Genomic DNA, 17,686 nt, shown 5'->3' with positions numbered 1-17,686 from the left:
ACTGTACAGTACTCCCTTTATGCCATACTGGCTGAGACTTCAAACATTAAAAATTTTAATTTTATACTTTCATGTCTTTGTTTATTGTTTTTTGTCATATCTCTCTGTCAGTTTACAAGACTACTCAGCGAGGCTCTCATCCGGCTGCTGTACCTAAACACAGTGCAACACGGAGAAACTGATCTGTGATGTAATTAGTACGTTTTGAGACAAAGTCACAGAAAATATAGCTTCAGCATGTGTATTAAAGGTTAAGTAGAAATGGCTTTGAAGTCCGAAGTTAGTAATAAGAATAAATGACTTTTATATCCTGAATTAGTTGTATCACACTTATCTATATTGTATCAGTTGTATCACACTTATCTATCCTATTATTATTATTTATTACTATTATATCTTTATTTCGGACTTGAGCGTCCATATAAAAGTCAAATAAGGCAATAGAGGCACTATATCAATTGTATCACACTTATCTGTCCTGTATCAGTTGTATCACACTTATCTGTCCTGTATCAGTTGTATCACACTTATCTATCCTGTATCAGTTGTATCACACTTATCTATCCTGTATCAGTTGTATCACACTTATCTGTCCTGTATCAGTTGTATCACACTTATCTATCCTGTATCAGTTGTATCACACTTATCTGTCCTGTATCAGTTGTATCACACTTATCTATAAACTGATCCAAGACATAATAAAAGTCATGGATGTAGTTCACACTCATTACTAACGAGGGACTTCGAAAGCCACTTCTACATAACCTTGAAGCTATATTGTCCATGACTTTGTCTCAACAAATTTTTACAAGTCTTTTCTGATCTACCACTTGTTGGGGCTCATTTTAAAGCTATAGGGGTTAGAAGAAATTCATCGTCTCAGTTTTTCAAAAATCGAAAATTGTGGACATCAGACCCTAGAGTTTTCACCTTTCACTTTTGACCTATTAGATAAGATCAAAACCACGGTAAAGATGGGCTGTTTGAACGCTTTCTAATAAGTAGATCGCTATTCACAAGATTTATTACGTTACGAAGATCTACAAATAATAACAATGTAGAGACCATTATGGATAATTCTCGAAAGTTGTCTTTAAGCTTAAGAAGTACGGTAAGGAATAAGTGAAACTGTTTAGAGCCAGGGGAGGTAACAATGCCATTGCTGTCTTGAGATACCTCTTCTCGAGAATTTTAGATGTAACTGGTAGAAGGGAAATACACGTGTATTTACTGATAACATTATGGATCAGAACGAGTCGAGTGCAATTAAAACAATTTTGAAAAGAACCCTTGGATACTGACATGTTGAAGATGCTGGTACCGAATCAGCAATGCTAGCTGCACCTATTTTAAGAAGTCTTGGAGTCAAGTTTATATCATTACCTTCTGTCTTACTAATATTTGAAGATATCAACGTTTTATGATGCAAGGCAATGCAAACACTGAAGGTAATAACGATATAACAACACTCGTGAAGGAAGAGTTAAAAGCGTCCACACTTGCTTCATGATAGTAAAGTGTGACATTGTTATATATAAAACGGGGACTTTTCGGATTCGACATTCCTGAGACAGACAGTACACCAAACGAACGAAGAATTGCTGGATTTCTCCGTAAATATCGTGTTTATTGACAATAGTTTTTTTCCATCTGCAATATGCACGACTCTATTTCTTAGAATAGTGTGAGTGAAGTCAATCTTCTCAGTCTTCTGGCAACTTTGTATGTGAAACCATCATGAACTGAACGTCCCTGGTACGCATTATGGTCAAGAATTTGGACTTGTTTCGTGGACAATCTCTTTCCTATGCCTGAGGAAAAGGGACATAATATTTATAGGACTTTCAAAACTGAAAGATTATCGCTTTGTGGACACTAGTTATCATATTATGACAAGACACAAAATTACTTCAACTACCAAGTAATGATATCTGTTACTTAAGTTTCATGCATCCTGCAGTCATCAGACAGAAGAAGTACTTACTTACTTTCTTATTTTAGTGCGTCATGTGACCTACGAAGAATCACGACTTCATGACAGCATGACTTCTACACGCAATCACAAAATGGAGCCTTTAGAGGAGCTAGTAGGCTTGGCGTTTTTAAGTGCCACACACGCACTTTACTTTTTTTCTCTCTCTCAAAATCCGCAATGGTGCAACTTATAGAGCAGCTCATGCGCATTTTTGCGCTTCTTACAAATTACTTGAGGTAACATTGGAGCACTGCATGGATCACTTTGCAGCTTTTTATACCATCAGAAAGTGTGACACGTTGATATGTATGAAATCTCCATCTTTCTAATTTTGATATTTTATTGGTTTGTATACATTACTGGGATTAAAATGGCTGGGGTACCAATCGAATATTCACCGATTTCTTGATATCATTGCCCGTGTCATTCAATTTAAAACAAGAGCAATTCGTCTAGTTTCTCACAGCGAAATGCCGAATCAAATCTTCTCATCGTCAAAATCTACAAACAATTGATTTAGGAGTCATGACGATATACTGCATTTTTCAGTTTCCTCAGTAATAACAATATTGCCAGTGCACATTCTACACCATGTTGTTATTACAAAAATAGAAAAAATAATCAAAATTTATAGCTGCTTTCTCATTGAGTATACCTTTGGACGCTGTCTCTGTACAAGAAGAGTATTGTTGAAAAGAAGCGTCCAAGACACTGCATAATACCGCGTATACGCGTTAGTAGACGTCGCCGTACTCTACATCTGATATTAATCAGATTGGACCAGTTCAATTCTTAGTGACTAACCTCTCAAATACAATACCCAATTTTTGCATACAATAGACAATGAACAGTCTGCTTTAAACTTCCAGCAATGTTCACGACGAGCATGAAACATATTTAATTTTGCCTACTCTCTTTACAAAGTGATATATATTTTCATGCATATTGAACGAGTACGTAAAAAACGTAGAAAAACCGTATTGCCCGGTGAGGGTGGGCTAGACAAGGCATGATCAAAATGGTTGCCGGCATATTTCTGTCATTCAAGTATGATTAATCGCACAAATACAAACGTAAATATAACCTGTTATATCCAAAATAAATACCATTGACGAGTTGTGTTTTTTTCCGGACATCAAAACGCGGTCTGTATTACTTTTGGCACATATTCACTCTTAGACTACCGTCATTAAATATCCACCAATGATATCGTCGCCTATAACACTGACATCTCCAGAAAATAAAGATATTAGAATAATGCTATTTGAAAGTGATCAGAACTTTCAACGATTCCGTCGATTTGGAATGTAAGTTGTCCTTGCTTGAACGGAGGTCAAACATTGAGACGCTCTCGCCGGGATTCTAGATCCGAGGAGTAGTTTGTATATGGACTCGAGAATTTGAAACCATAGGGCATAGGTATACATGGTTTTTCCAACAACGTAAATACGACATTTATGTGAGCTGAGTCATCGCAATCTTGATTCAACAGAGAAATTTGTCAACAAACAACGATCTCCTGTCAAAATCCAGTTCACATTTTGCTCCCTGCTACAAGACTTCTAGTGATTGAAGATCGTTCCTTGAATCACCAAAGTGAAAAATTCAGGCAACTTTCAACAAGTTTTTCATTTTCTCTGAATTCTTTTTCGTAAAGTTGGCCACAGTTTACATTTCTATAAAAACATTTAATCGTCTTACATTTCCAACATTAACTCCTTAAAAAAGTATATACCTCTCCTAAAGATTTATGGTAATCATCAAAACTTCTCACGCCTAAGTAAGAATGTTATCGACATATAATAGTAAGCAAAATGTATGCGTCGACAATTCCCCAGGAAGGGATCTTTCGTATTATGAGTGTTTAAGATATGATATCGTAGACTAACTAATACTGACAATAGTCATAGTAAAACAGTAATGGTTTCTGTAATATTTTCATGTTCTGAAAATCAGCCATCTAAAGTCTCTTCCGTTCAACAAACAAGTCACCGACCACGAATTATATATTCTTAGCAAACCTTCATGATATCAAACGTTGTAACTATCCTACTAGGAACCGAAAGACCTAGATACATAATGGTACAATAAAATTCTCTGTAACATCTTCTATCACATGCATAAGACAAGTTTGTCCTCTCCCGACAATGAATACTATTTATTCTGACGCGACCAGCTGGACCGACTTTGAAATTCAGTCCGTTTCGTAAAAATCAGCTAAAATTATTAAAATCTGACAAAATATATCTACCTGGAAAACCTTAAGTCGCTTTGATTTAGTTTTGTCGCCAATGTGCAGGTTCGCGTTCTTGAACTTTCAGAATTTTGACGTACATGTACAAGCTGAAGGTGGAATATACTATGGGCTGGATTTATGAGCTAATGCAGTCAGACAGGGAAATTGTTGGACAGAAAGACTGATTTTTTTTCACAAATACCACTTCTGTTGAGGCTTTAAGTTTGCCTTTGAATATGTATATACAGTAAACGGTCCCCAAACCTGTGATTCATACAGTTGAGATAAGAAATCCATATGTCACCTGATTCATTTTTGTAGCAAACCGTGTACCAACTTCTTAAAATTATAACATAAATTTGCCAGGCAGAACATTATTTGTCAATGGTAAAACTTGAACTACTGTCAATCATTTCATAGTTAGTAGTGAGAGTCAAATTTAATGTCAAAAATTCAAGACTGTCATTGGTCTGTGTTCGTTTCTCAATCTGTGACAAGCCAATACACACCAATGCATGTACTTCCAGAATTTAGTATACATTCTGTGATGATTGTTTTGCTTTTGGAAGTCCCATGATTAAACTGATTGGAAAGATTCTGCTTACTAACTGATAGTATTCTAGTTTGAAATGTTACAGCAACATTTACAACTTGCATTTTGCAATGTCAAAATAAAACAAGAGGGGCTTCATTCAACTCAGGCTATTAAATTCTGGTGATGAGAGTGCGTGCATAATAGTGTTTCCTTCAGTTAAAGATGAGACAATTATTCATAATTTGGATACGGAAAGACAGAAATTTGGAAGACATTTAGTAAACATCTACAGCGTCTTAACATTGTGTTGTCACGTCTTAAAGAAGCTAGATTGAAAGTGGATTGATCCATAGAAGATAAGAGTGATTAAGAATTTTCCCTCAGCTAGAATCTAGTGTCTGTGCCTTGTTTGAGATAGCTGAACTGTATTTCCCTTTATCAGAGACTATGCGAAGATTCCTAGGCCTTTGCACGATTTATTGAAGGAAGAAGTACAATTTATTCGTAAAATTCGGGAGGCCAAGCGTCAACAGGCCTTCGATATCTTAAATCAGGTTTTGGTGTCTACATCCTAGTTTGGAATACCTACGTTTTGATGGACCGTTTACTTTGTCTACTCATTCCTCTATTTTTATTTTGACATGGGATTGAGAAACAAAATGCGTTCGGAGGACTTCTTTTCCCAGCTCAGCAGCTATACACTACCACAAAACGCATGCACGCAAAGCTATAGTGGTATTTAATGTTTTATCTCAGTGCGACCTCCATCTGCGTTCTACCATAGACAGTAGAGGGGAAGATCGTTCTACTAAATTTAAGATCGTTATTGACCATGCAAACAATCAGGTAGGATCGCCAGGGGGGATTCTTTAAGTTCAGGGTTATGATTTTGAAATCGTTCAGAAGCCAGGAAAAACCATTACTAGCGTTGACGGTTTATCGCATAGGAAATATGATGAGGTGTGCTGTAATTCTGATCTCTTTAGTGAGCGCTATTCAATTGTCGATTATCAAAAAAAAACAACTCGGCTACGGATTTGGCATCGGAATAATCGGACTAAGATAGTCAAATTGCAAAGGAAATGTACTAAAACCACGGTGAGAATAAATGATATGCGTTTTCCAAAGACGTGTCGAAATTCGCAGACGCAGGAAGAGTAATGACCTTGAGTTAGGCCATACACGACGAAGCGGAAGAATGGATTAAACGTTTGCAAAGAAAGGAACTGGAACTAGTAAAAGCACAGTTTAGGTTTATAAAGAAAGACGAATTGCTTGAAAATGACTAATTAACACTATACAGTGCATTTGGTAGTGATAATAATGTGATTGACGGTGTGTTGTATCATTATTGTAACGCTACGAGAAAGCCGCAAGGAAGAATAGGTGTGTTAAACAATTAGTTGACCCGAAATCATTACAACTGTACCTGGGTTAACGATTACATTACGATTCTATAGAAAATGATGAACACTCTTGCGTGCTAGCAATCTTACAAATTGACAAATTATTGATTTGATAACATGATTTTTCTATCTCCGATATTTGCATTACACCAGGTATACCAACAGTCGTCTTTATCATCTTCACAAAGCAGGTTTCTCTTCCCACGACTCTGTACACTGATATGCTATCACCTCAGACAAAGAGGTCAGGATGTCGTCCCAGGACACATGTATCCCTTTGATAATAAAGACTTACTTTACTCAGATAAATGGGCCGGGTATTCGTGCGACAAATAGGTTTAACGAAGCGTCATCCATTTCTGTTTGTCTGTAAGGAAATTTCAAGATGGCGACTGCAATATGGTTAGTCTCTACACTGTTGTCCTTAGCTACTGTAAGTCAGTGTGTTCTATGGGTACCAGACCCTGATCCAGATCCACTCCGTAAGTTTTATTCGATTCTTTCCAACTACGACATGGCGTATTATTTTCCGCCAGGAACGATGGAAATATACAAGAGATATTTTACCAATGCTTGCAAGCAAGGATGGCATACATTTGGAACTGAATTGAATCTTGGATGGTAGTTTACCGTTAACAACTTGTTAGTACGATAAAATGTCATTCTGTCAAAAATGACACAGGCATCTGTGAGATTAGGCAAAGGATAATCGACTCTACAGGAGTTTGATGGAATTCTTCTCCCATCAGCGTATCTTACCTCAGCATCATTCTTAACATATTCCTTTCTACCACTGTCAAATTTGAAACTTTTTCAATGTCGCTGGCTTGAAGAATAGGAATATCCTGGGAAATGCATTATAACTTTTGTTGTATAAAAACTTAATATGTATTATTTTAGGTCGTCAATATCGACTACACTGTGCATATTCACACCTCGATTTTAATATTTGTCGTTATAAGTTGGTTATGGTGCAGATCCAAGCCAGATATCGGTCAGTGGTATTGGATCGGGAGGTTACATGGCTGTACAAGTACAAGTGGCATATTCAAATAGTATTATGGGATGTGGAACTTTGGCTGCAGGTAAGCGTGACATTAATTACTGCATCCATAGGGGCAGGAGATAACACCCTGGCTTTGACAAAATATTTTTTCCTCCAGCTCTTCTGGCTCTTCCAACCAAATGTTGTAAAGTTCTAACCCTTTCGTGGATTTTACAGAATATTTCATGTTGACAAATTGCTATTTCTTTCAGCACATTTGCCCAGTCAGTCAATGTTTATGATATCTCATTAACCATAGGCACCTACGAGTATCTTTCGTCGCAAAATAATCTCTGAACTGAATGCCATGAAACTTTGACTCCGGCCACAGTGGAATTGTTGTTTAACTGGATACATCTCAGCTAGATCATCTCAGCGAATTACAAAATTATTTTCTTCAATTATATGGACTCCTAGTCTTAGAATGAACTTTTTATCGTCTTATTTATTTTCTTCCTTGCAAGGACCATATCACTGCGCAGAAGGCAGTACGCTTAGGGCACTTGGCGCATGTTCTGATTCACCTCAAGACATTGACGTCATCAGATTGATTGATTTCACATACTCTGCTGAAGGTTCTGGAGACATTGACCCCGTGAGAGGAATTGCTGATGATAAAGTTTATTTGTTCAGTGGAACTTCAGACACAACAGTTGTACCCGGTAAGAATGTCCATTGGGGCTGTGATCTTCAAACACTGACAAGTTCAGTTCTGTTCACATATACGAATATGTAGATGTCATAAGTTACGAAGCAAAGACTCAAAAACAATGACAGAACGTATAGACGTTGAGCGTACAGAAAGCTATTGTAAGAGTACATGAAATTTATACTTCGCTCGTTGCCTTGACAACATTAATTTTAAAAAAATACAATTGGACTGACGCATCCAAACACATTTTGAAGCACAGAGATGTAAATAACGGGATTTCAAATTAATTTTGTTTTGTACATTGGGAAACAGGTGTGGTATTGGAATTGGAAAGCTACTATAAAGAATTCATTAATCCGACTCAAATCATGACGGAGTATGGCACCAATGCAAACTTTGCTATGGTAGGTACAGTCGGAAATGAAATGGAAACGACACTATGCCAATGAAATGGCTAAGGGTACGACATGATCTATCAGTCTTTTCATATTCAGATCTCGTAGATGGATGTTACCCTGTACAGTTACCAGGGTTTCTTAACGCTGACAATGCATCATCTAGTAAGACTGGCATGGCAAAGTTGATATGTTTCCATGCAGCTACTGAGAAACAATTGCAATAATTTCAAAGTTTTCAGAGACTGTATACGAACCCCTTCTATGTACAAATGAAGTCAAAAGTGATAATTTCCTCAGTTTTTAACGTCATATAATATGATTTACTGTGAATGAATCGATTCATGCCATGAAAATAATCCATCAATATAGATGCAATACTTTTACACAATGACTACAATGACATTTGCAAGACTGGATGTCTAGGAGAGATACAAGCACTACCACAGGGACCTGCACGAAAACCAAGATATTCATATATATTTCCAAAGAAGAACTGTATTTTTTTACCAATGGTCTCCTCTTACTTTAATAACACTTTAATCGGACCCCCCGATCACTTCACCACACACTGCTGTTTGTCTCTGAACACTGCCTAATAAGCTACCGTGTTGAGGTTATCTTGGGATTAAATAAGTCAGTCATTATCAAAGATACAAAGGATTGTGTGAAATTCGTACCAGTCCCTGTGGCCATGCTTTGAAAGTAATGTAGATTACATTCATCTTCAGATCACTGAACACTATGGTAACGGTTGTACAACAAGTCGGAGACCCTACATTAACAACTGTAACTATCCTGCTGCATTTCATCTGATGAATCACATATATGGAGGTAATTTGCAGGTACAGACTGATCTCAACAACTTTCTACAACCTGAAATCAAGTGTCATTGAATAAGCTTTTTACAGCGCGACATGGTATCTGACATGTCATAGCATATTTTACGCGTCGTGTAAGTCTACACAAAACGTAAACTTGGTATAGGTCTTATCGCAAATTTGTGACAAATTTACGTGATTTATGGAGAATTTGTAGTAAATAACTTTTTATTTACTTACGACGTTTCAATACATAAGCTTGATATTTGCTGTAGTATTCAAAAATCAAGTGCAGTGCCGAGGATGATACTCTTTTTACCATGCATGCAATTCATTTCCCTCATATCATCAAGAACGAATACATAACGCACTAAGTGACAGAGCAGAATAAATGTATTCGGCAAATTTAGCATAATAAAATAATCTGGAGCATACTTGAGAATTTAGATTCATAGATTTTTGGAAATGCAACAACTCACATTTATGATCTTCTGGCAAGAGTAATCTTCACAGCCACTACACTGGTAATTTTGAATAAAACCGAGCAAGTATTCTTTATATGATAGTATTTGCTACACTCCCTCCGCCTGTTCTCGGCCAGCACCTATTCTCGGCCAGGGCATGAAAAAGAGTTCCGTAAGTCGTTGTTATGATATTTTTCGTCAGTTCCGTGGTCCTAAGGATTATTGATGTAATCAACAATCTCGGCACCAAATTTTAGGATTCCATTACGAATCAGCAAGTCGATATCAGGTATAAAAAGAAGAGATGCTCATGTCGATTCTCACTGTTACTGCGCATTTTATGGTCGCTACGATTTTGACCAGTTTTTCTCACTACATTTTTGGAAGTCGAAAAGAATTTTTTAACCACCAAATACTCATAAATGTTCTCTGGTAGTATGTCTATGTTACGATGTGTGTTATTTGTCTATCATTGAAGAATTTCGTACCGATGTACATGGTTGAAAAAAATTGTAATTTGCCTGAAATCGGCCATACTTCACGCTGACAGGTTCATTCACATTTTGCAATCGGTCTGCCTGATGCTTTGCATTGAATTGTTCGTGTGTACATACGAATATATTCTTGTATTCAATAAAGGGAAAGCAACTCAAGGCAACACATCGTTCATATCTTAGTTCATATTTACATTTGTATGTATACGATCAAGTAGTTTTATATAACCTTGTGGATTTGCCTCCGGGATTTGCCTTGACGTCTACCCCGGTTATATTGTTGGCGATATCCAGTCACTGCGTAGTTTATGTTTTGCTGTCTTTTTTATATATCACATCATTTTTATTTATTTAGTCAATATATATTAACATTTGATATAAATCTGGGCAGATATTAATAATAAATGCTATGAGAAATCAGACAAATAATGGTTGATTTGAACGCGAACTCCTGTATCCCACCGTTGTTATAATACACAGCACCATGTCAGCATGAACTAATTCAACCACAGCGCAGACCCAGGACTAAGCTACCTCTGCAAACTGTTATTTTTACGGGATTTAAGTGCGGTTTCACTGTTTCTGTGATCAGTTCAGCCCTTAAACATTTTAAGATAACAAATCTTCATAAGCATGTGTGAAATCGCTCTATATTTGGCCACAGTCACGCTACAAACGCCAGGTCAACACTGTGGATGGAAATGGGGCGAAGTGGCCGATAACGGGAAGAGCGATAGAGCGCACATTTGTTGTTGTTGCTCTTTAACCTTTTGCCCTTTGACCTATGTTTGTGATTGGTTGTGAAGGCATAACTCTTGCCTACATTCAAAACACGTTAGACTGGCAACTGCCGCTTGCGGCCGATCGTTAATATCGGTTTTCATTCAAGTGGCCGAGAACTGGCAGAGGGAGTGTACCTTAATGTGCGTTTAGCTGAAGTTTTCATCTTCGCCGCAAAACATTTTTCGCGTGCTTTCTTATAGTTTTCTTTGTTTTTTACAGAGACCCTCCTACACGGCTGCACCTGGCGGTGACGTAAGTTTTGTAGAAGAATTGCAAATTTTAAAATTTTGAGCAATACAGCATGACACACGAAAATATCTGATTAAATCACACGACTTAAGTATGGTTGTCTTCGAAGACTATAAATTCGATTTTTTTTCGAGAAAACTTTACACAACTTACAAAAAAAGTATGTTCGCGCAACAGCACAAAATCCAGCGAAGCTAGGATGGGAGATAATATTAAAATAAGATACACGCTGTCGATCAGACTTAGATGAATGAAAGAGTAAATTATACATACATTTTGCTTCTTGTTATAGTTGCTATCATTTGATCAGACCGAACTGGAGCCTTCTGTCATTGGTGGTACCAGCCTTGACAGTGTTGGCTACATATACGTACCGACAGGCTGCGCTCATAAACCAGGTAAATTGGTTTAGATATTCATAAAACCACGGTGAATTTGCAACAGACTGAACAGTTACCACAAATTGATATGTTAGTAAAACTTGTTAACGAAAACATGGACTTTTGTCCTGTGAAAGTCAAATTTCTTTCACAACAACCAAACGACAATATCTTCCGAAGACATTGACATGTCCCTTGAGTGTATGACTGACTGAGACTGGAATTACGAATATTGTCAACGGAGAGATCATCCTAACATTTGGTGAGAGATTTAGTATTCACAGTCACTCCACAACAATGTTGTCCATCTTACCTCTTTGTTACGTTCTTTCATTCGCCGCACACAGGTTGCAAGTTGCACATCGTTTTGCACGGCTGTAGTCAGGGAAGGTAAGATAAAATTTGCTTTGAACTCGTTAAACGAGAGATATCCTTCTCAATAATATTTATCTTTTCAGTAATATTGGTTGGGTGAGAAATTAACTTAAATAACAACCAATACGTAGCTGTTTTATCCTCCACACATTCCTACTGGAAGCAGTAATGTCTCATCATGATTCGATATTTTTACAGAAACACACTGGAAGAAGAATTTGTTTTGAATTCAGGATACAACGAAGTTGGCGAACTCAATGACATCATCATCGTGTATCCCCAGGCAACAAGCAGCGCCGGAAACACCAATGGATGTTTTGATTGGTGAGGGTTTTTTATGCAAACAACTTAAATGATTACAGTTTGGTGAGACTAAAGTTGTGAATGCCTGAGTGAGGTCGTCGTTAAAACATTTGTTGTCCTACAATAATTAACAATCACAAATCAGCCTTAAAATAGATTTTGCACTGTAAAACTATGTTTGTGAATAACATTTTCGATACCACGTTTATTTCTTCTCAGGTGGGGTTACACAAACAACTCATACGGTAAGACAATTGACAATTGAATATGACTACAGCTTTGGTAACTTTTCAGGCAAAATATAAAAAAAGAAACAGTTTTACAAAAATACTAGTTAGGAGATATTTTATTCCATTAAAGACAGTTTCTGTCAAACCATCTCCCATCACTTGACCACAACGTTTCACTTAATGAGATAAGATCAAACATACTGGACAAAAATACCCCAAAGAAATTCACAGACATGGCTACATTGTATTTTCTCGATGACAAAGTTTACAGAAATCCCCGTGCTTTGCTTTTAACAGAGAATTTCAATTTAACTTGTTATATCACAGTGCTAAACGATAACTAGACGAATCATCTGTAATGGATTCATTTAAATTATAAAGTAGGTTACTCTTAGGTTCACAGAGGTCAAGTTGCACATCATTATATTGTGTTTTTTATTTCCTTACTGTTTTTGCTTGCAGACCTGAAGTCCGGAGTGCAGATGCAGTTCGTCAAAAATATAATCGACCGAGTGACGTCAGATATGGAAGTTTGTGCCGTAATGGAAAACATGTTCTCCAGATACCAGTGTGTACCAGCACCTCCTGACCCAACGGTGTTGCTTCCCAGTACAACTTGTCCTCCCGTTTATTAATTTGACTTTTATTGTCTTATAATTCATAATTTTGGGAAATAAAGTCATCAGATTAACCGGCATTTTATCTTTGAAGTATTTATATGTGGCAGTTGCAGTTTTAAAATACGATAAGAATGAAACAGATCAGTAGCATGTTTCTTACCCTTCATATCGCTATAAAACAGAACACTTGTGCTGTTCTTTCTCGTTTAATGGCGGACTTTCTGGCGAAACAGTCACGATGGATATCATGGTCAGTGTGGTCAGCAACTCGAGGCCACATATAAATCTGATTTTGGAATATATTAGGACATGTGGTTTTGGATTGATCATGTCAAGTGAAGGTAGTATGTGCCTATAGATGACATAATTACGCTTTTGTTCAAGCTTTCCTCTCGAAATCTTTCAATCATACTCTAACTTTAAACATAAAAATAAAAATCGTGGGGGTCACCATGCAAACTAGGGAAACAATTACCTTAAATTTATCGATGTTTTAGAATTTAACATGGCCGCCATCCCTGCTTTAACTCAATGGGTGTAAAAATAATATTTTCCATTTCTATAAAAGCATCAAGACACTGACAACTTCATTCAGCCAAACAGCTTAAATAATTATTCCACACAAGCGGTACATTAGAGAAATATTGTAAATATTTGAGAGTCCGTATATCTGTCCCAGAGGGGCACTCTACCTCTGGAAATCAAAACGAAAACGTGTATGATTTGGATTATTGCAAGAGCGTTTCTAATGGCTAATAAGGACACGAACAATAAATGCTGGATATTCGAAGAGGTTGGTCTACACCGTACTACAAGTCAGTATCCTTTAGATCTTCGGCTGTTCTCCATAATGAAATGTTTCTATCAGCAGATATTTCAACTCAAAATTTTACAAAAGTTTTTACATAATCGACCTCTTATAATTTTGCACTGTTATCACGCAACAACAACAGGCATCGAAATTCCATAGAGATGTTATCTCCAGTCATCACATGTAAATATGTATCTCTTGAAAACTACAGATGTTAATTGTCCTTGTCACCTCTCAAAACGTGTATATCCAATAAGCCTTGGCAAAGTCTTACATCTTGCAACTTTGGAATCGAGAAGTGATCACGGTTAGTTGTCTAGTATAACTTCAATAAAGCTTTTAAGTAAGGTTGTTTTGATGCTGAGAAGACATAAATACTAAACATTAAAACAATCTTTGTGCTAAGTCCTAAGTTTATCATATGGGTTTTGATCAAGATTCTTTGAATTGGGCAAACATCCGATTTTGCTAAGATATCCATTAATGCATATCGATAACACATACATGTTCACATCCAAGACACGTACCCGTATAGTCAGACACATCCCGTACATTCCCAAACACAGAAACACATTAACGTCTGAAACGTCACAGAACCGAGAGTCAAATTTCACCACAGGCGACCCAAGTATTACTGAGTTTTTCACACTGTTTTCTCTATCATTTTCTCTTCTTTCTTCATGCTCTGAATGATCGGAATAAATAAAATAAATGGTTTATATAACCTAACCTAACCTAACCTGTGACTCTTTATTTATTTTACACTCCATTGCAAGGACGTATATCTCTCATACACACATGCTGTAATTAATTAGTCAACACAACTAATTATGCTAATCCGTGGACTTATCAGAGGTTGGTCACATCGGAAAGATAGTGATGTTAGTAACCATTCCTATCTTTCGCGATGTTGACCAACCCGTAAAATCCCTGATAAGTCCACGGATTAGCATAATTAGTTGTGTTGACTAATTAATTACAGCATGTGTGTATGAGAGATATACGTCCTTTCAATGGAGTGTAAAATAAATAAAGAGTCACAGGTTAGGTTAGGTTAGGTTAGGTTATATAAACCATTTATTTTATTTATTCCGATCATTCGGAGCATGAAGAAAGAAGAGAAAATGGTATAGAAAACAGTGCGAAAAACTCAGTAATACTTGGGGTCGCCTGTGATGTCACTGAATGTATGACAGTGTCATTTTGACGTGAGAACTGGACCAACTATTGTAAATAAGTATGAGAATAGAGGAGATACACATCGACATTAGTAACTTATTAGACAGTTCAGCTCATCAGAGTTGACTAAATGAGAATGAAGTATGTCTTTGTCAGATAAAGGACGGCCCCGACGGACTTTTTGCAGCAAAACGTGTTATTTTACCTGTGCTAGTTTGAAGGTAGCCGATACAACTGCAGGTAATCTCTATAGTCATAGTTACAACAGATGACAAAACGATGCAAGATGATCGTTTCGACAGATCTACAGCGATTGATTTATGGTCGGTATCTGTACATGAAATAATACTACCATTTATATTTTATGAAAAAAACTTTCAAAGGAGTTTGTTCTTGTGTTGTCTTTTTTCTAAGTTTCATTTTCCCCAAAAACAATATTCCATTAGTTTCCATACAAAAACAAAAACATTTTATTTATTGAAATATTGAAATTTGTTTATCCCCCAGGGGTGGACTTTTTGAAATTAAGTTTTGCTTGTAAAAGTATGACATGGATTGCAGTCGAGTTATTTCACAAAGTTTGAAGAATATTCTTGTGTTTAAAGAGTTCATTTGACAAATGACGATGTACATTCAGGTACATCTCTACACCATAGTGAAGCCACGCGCAGCGTTTAATTATCTGATATCAGTTATCGGTTCCAGCTTGGCTGAGACTCACCTTTGCATAGGTCAGTGACAAGTATTTAAACGTAAATTTACGTATGCGTTTACATTGGGTATAATATATCGAATATAAAGTAACATAAAACATTTCCGTGCATGCGCCCTTATTTGATGCATCTTGTCGAGAATATATCGTACAATACTCTATGATGCGAAGTCCACAGGTTGAAGCGATAGGTGTACGATAGTATGACGATACTTTAAAAGTAAAACTAATGGAGCTTTGTAGGAAAGTAGTCATTCGTGGCAAATAATGCTGGACGACAGAAGAATGTCCGTTACCACGTCATGCAGTCAAACTGCAGCTATTTTCAACTTGAAAGAGCTTTCCTGGTGACTTGTAAAACAAGGCAAACGCCATGATCTTGACGACAAAATATTATTATATGATTTGTGTCTGAAGTATTCCAAGGCGAGGGGAAACACGGCCCACCTAACTCATTTCTCGGTGACGCGTCATACGCATCATCGCGTTACCAAGTTAACATTTCTCCATTTTCTCTAGTCAGACTATAATACTTTGACACAAATTGGCAAAAGAAATCATTTGGACCAGAAATCAACATAGAATGCGAGGCTTAGAGATATGACGTCAGGGAAATTATTTTTACGACACATATACAATCGGAAAGTTACGTCAGACTCTATAATCGATGATTTCAGAGATTGGTGTAAACCGGTGGAAAACAGATTTGCATTGATATCAGACCCTGAGAAAACACAGCCAGGAATTTCGTTGCATAAAAATTCATGATTTAAGAGTCATAATACATATAAAACTAGATCTGTTCTGAGGGGTTTTGATCAAATGATCAGCGTAGAAAACTGTGTGCGCATCATTGATTTACATAAAATTGGCTGAAGAAGGTTTCTCACACTGAAATAATCAGATTCCTGAATTCCTTAACGTATACGTAATCAATCAAGGCACACAGCCTTTTTGTGATTGGCAACAACAAATAAAAATTGCCATTTTATATTATTTAATTATGTCACTCGTATCAAACCGCTCAATGAAGAGATTCAAGTCTTGAAATTATACGCGATTTAGAATAATACATTGACCCTCACACAAAACAACGATACCGACAATATCAGATCAAAAGTCACAACTTTGACAAACATTTCATGACAATTTCAGCTTTGTATGGAGCGGATCAAACTCAAGTCAAATGTACGTTGCCTACTCCTCAGGCATCATGGATCAGTAATTTTGCTGCAGGTACAGTAACGCGACTCTCTTGTAAAATCTGCCTTTTAACCACAGACAATTTTTCTTTGTCTTTTTACATTATACACTGTCAGTGATAAGGTTGAGAAAATTACAGTTCCTCTCTTAACACAAACGAGACTGTGAAAACGTTATTCACTCTTGGTTTTAAAACGACCGACACATCAGACTATCAAAGTATTGTAAGCAAAATCGGCGTCAAAAGATTTGTCTCTGGAGCGAATTCTACTTTTAATAAGCTTAGTGTTCATCTTTTTCCGAAGATTGATTTCAGAATCAAGAGCGAATTTTCTTATAATGTTATAAGGGACACGGTTCGTAAATAGGACAGTCATTCGTATGTGACAGACCTGTTGGCTGTTATACAACATTTGCATGTTTCAAACACGTCAGTTCAGATGTATAACCATCATAACAACGGGAGTTTGTAAGTTGTTGACATGTGAGCTCTAATGAAGATCTGCCTCGCTGAACGTTACACGCTCCGATGATGGTGATACGCATGCGCATTCATTCCAAGTTACATATACTGTGAATACGCTTACAAAAAGCCTATTTTCGACGAAGTGATTATATTTCATTTACAAGAGAATCACATTCAAAAATGTTTATGACAGATTGTGTTTGATTGTGATATTATGGTAGCTTAAGCGACAAAAAACGCACCATCTCTGAGAAAGAGTGTTCGCCATTAAGACGGTGACTTAAATGACAACTTATTGGATACCATATTGTTACGTCACAACCAATCAAAGTCCTAGAACAGACATTGCGGA

At 36.8% G+C, this 17,686-nt stretch overlaps 1 protein-coding gene across 2 annotated transcripts; it reads left to right on the top strand.

Moving 5' to 3' along the window:
* The first annotated feature begins 6,463 nt into the window (after positions 1-6,463).
* LOC139126165 (poly(3-hydroxybutyrate) depolymerase-like) lies at positions 6,464-13,040 on the top strand. 2 transcript variants are annotated; one of them, XM_070692213.1, is made up of 11 exons: positions 6,466-6,634; positions 7,115-7,237; positions 7,662-7,859; positions 8,162-8,253; positions 8,976-9,089; positions 11,026-11,058; positions 11,348-11,453; positions 11,783-11,825; positions 12,009-12,134; positions 12,333-12,358; positions 12,806-13,040. In XM_070692213.1, exons 1-11 carry the CDS (start codon positions 6,538-6,540, stop codon positions 12,976-12,978), a joined length of 1,131 nt encoding a protein of 376 aa, XP_070548314.1. In that variant the 5' UTR covers positions 6,466-6,537; the 3' UTR covers positions 12,979-13,040. The 2 variants fall into 2 exon arrangements, with proteins under 2 accessions (XP_070548315.1, XP_070548314.1); XM_070692214.1 differs by lacking the exon at positions 12,333-12,358 and having other exon boundaries at positions 6,464-6,634.
* Positions 13,041-17,686: the final 4,646 nt, after the last annotated feature.

The sequence above is a fragment of the Ptychodera flava genome (genome assembly GCF_041260155.1).
Source record: "Ptychodera flava strain L36383 chromosome 3 unlocalized genomic scaffold, AS_Pfla_20210202 Scaffold_27__1_contigs__length_13241970_pilon, whole genome shotgun sequence".
Taxonomy (NCBI): domain Eukaryota; kingdom Metazoa; phylum Hemichordata; class Enteropneusta; family Ptychoderidae; genus Ptychodera; species Ptychodera flava.
This window is presented reverse-complemented; position numbering and strand designations above follow the sequence as displayed.

Coding starts and splice junctions, on each gene's coding strand:
- LOC139126165 (XM_070692213.1), top strand. CDS start 6,538: ATGGCGACTGCAATATGGTTAGTCTCTACACTGTTGTCCTTAGCTACT. Junction 6,635..7,114: donor CCCTGATCCAGATCCACTCC/GTAAGTTTTATT, acceptor TGTCGTTATAAG/TTGGTTATGGTGCAGATCCA. Junction 7,238..7,661: donor ATGTGGAACTTTGGCTGCAG/GTAAGCGTGACA, acceptor CTTCCTTGCAAG/GACCATATCACTGCGCAGAA.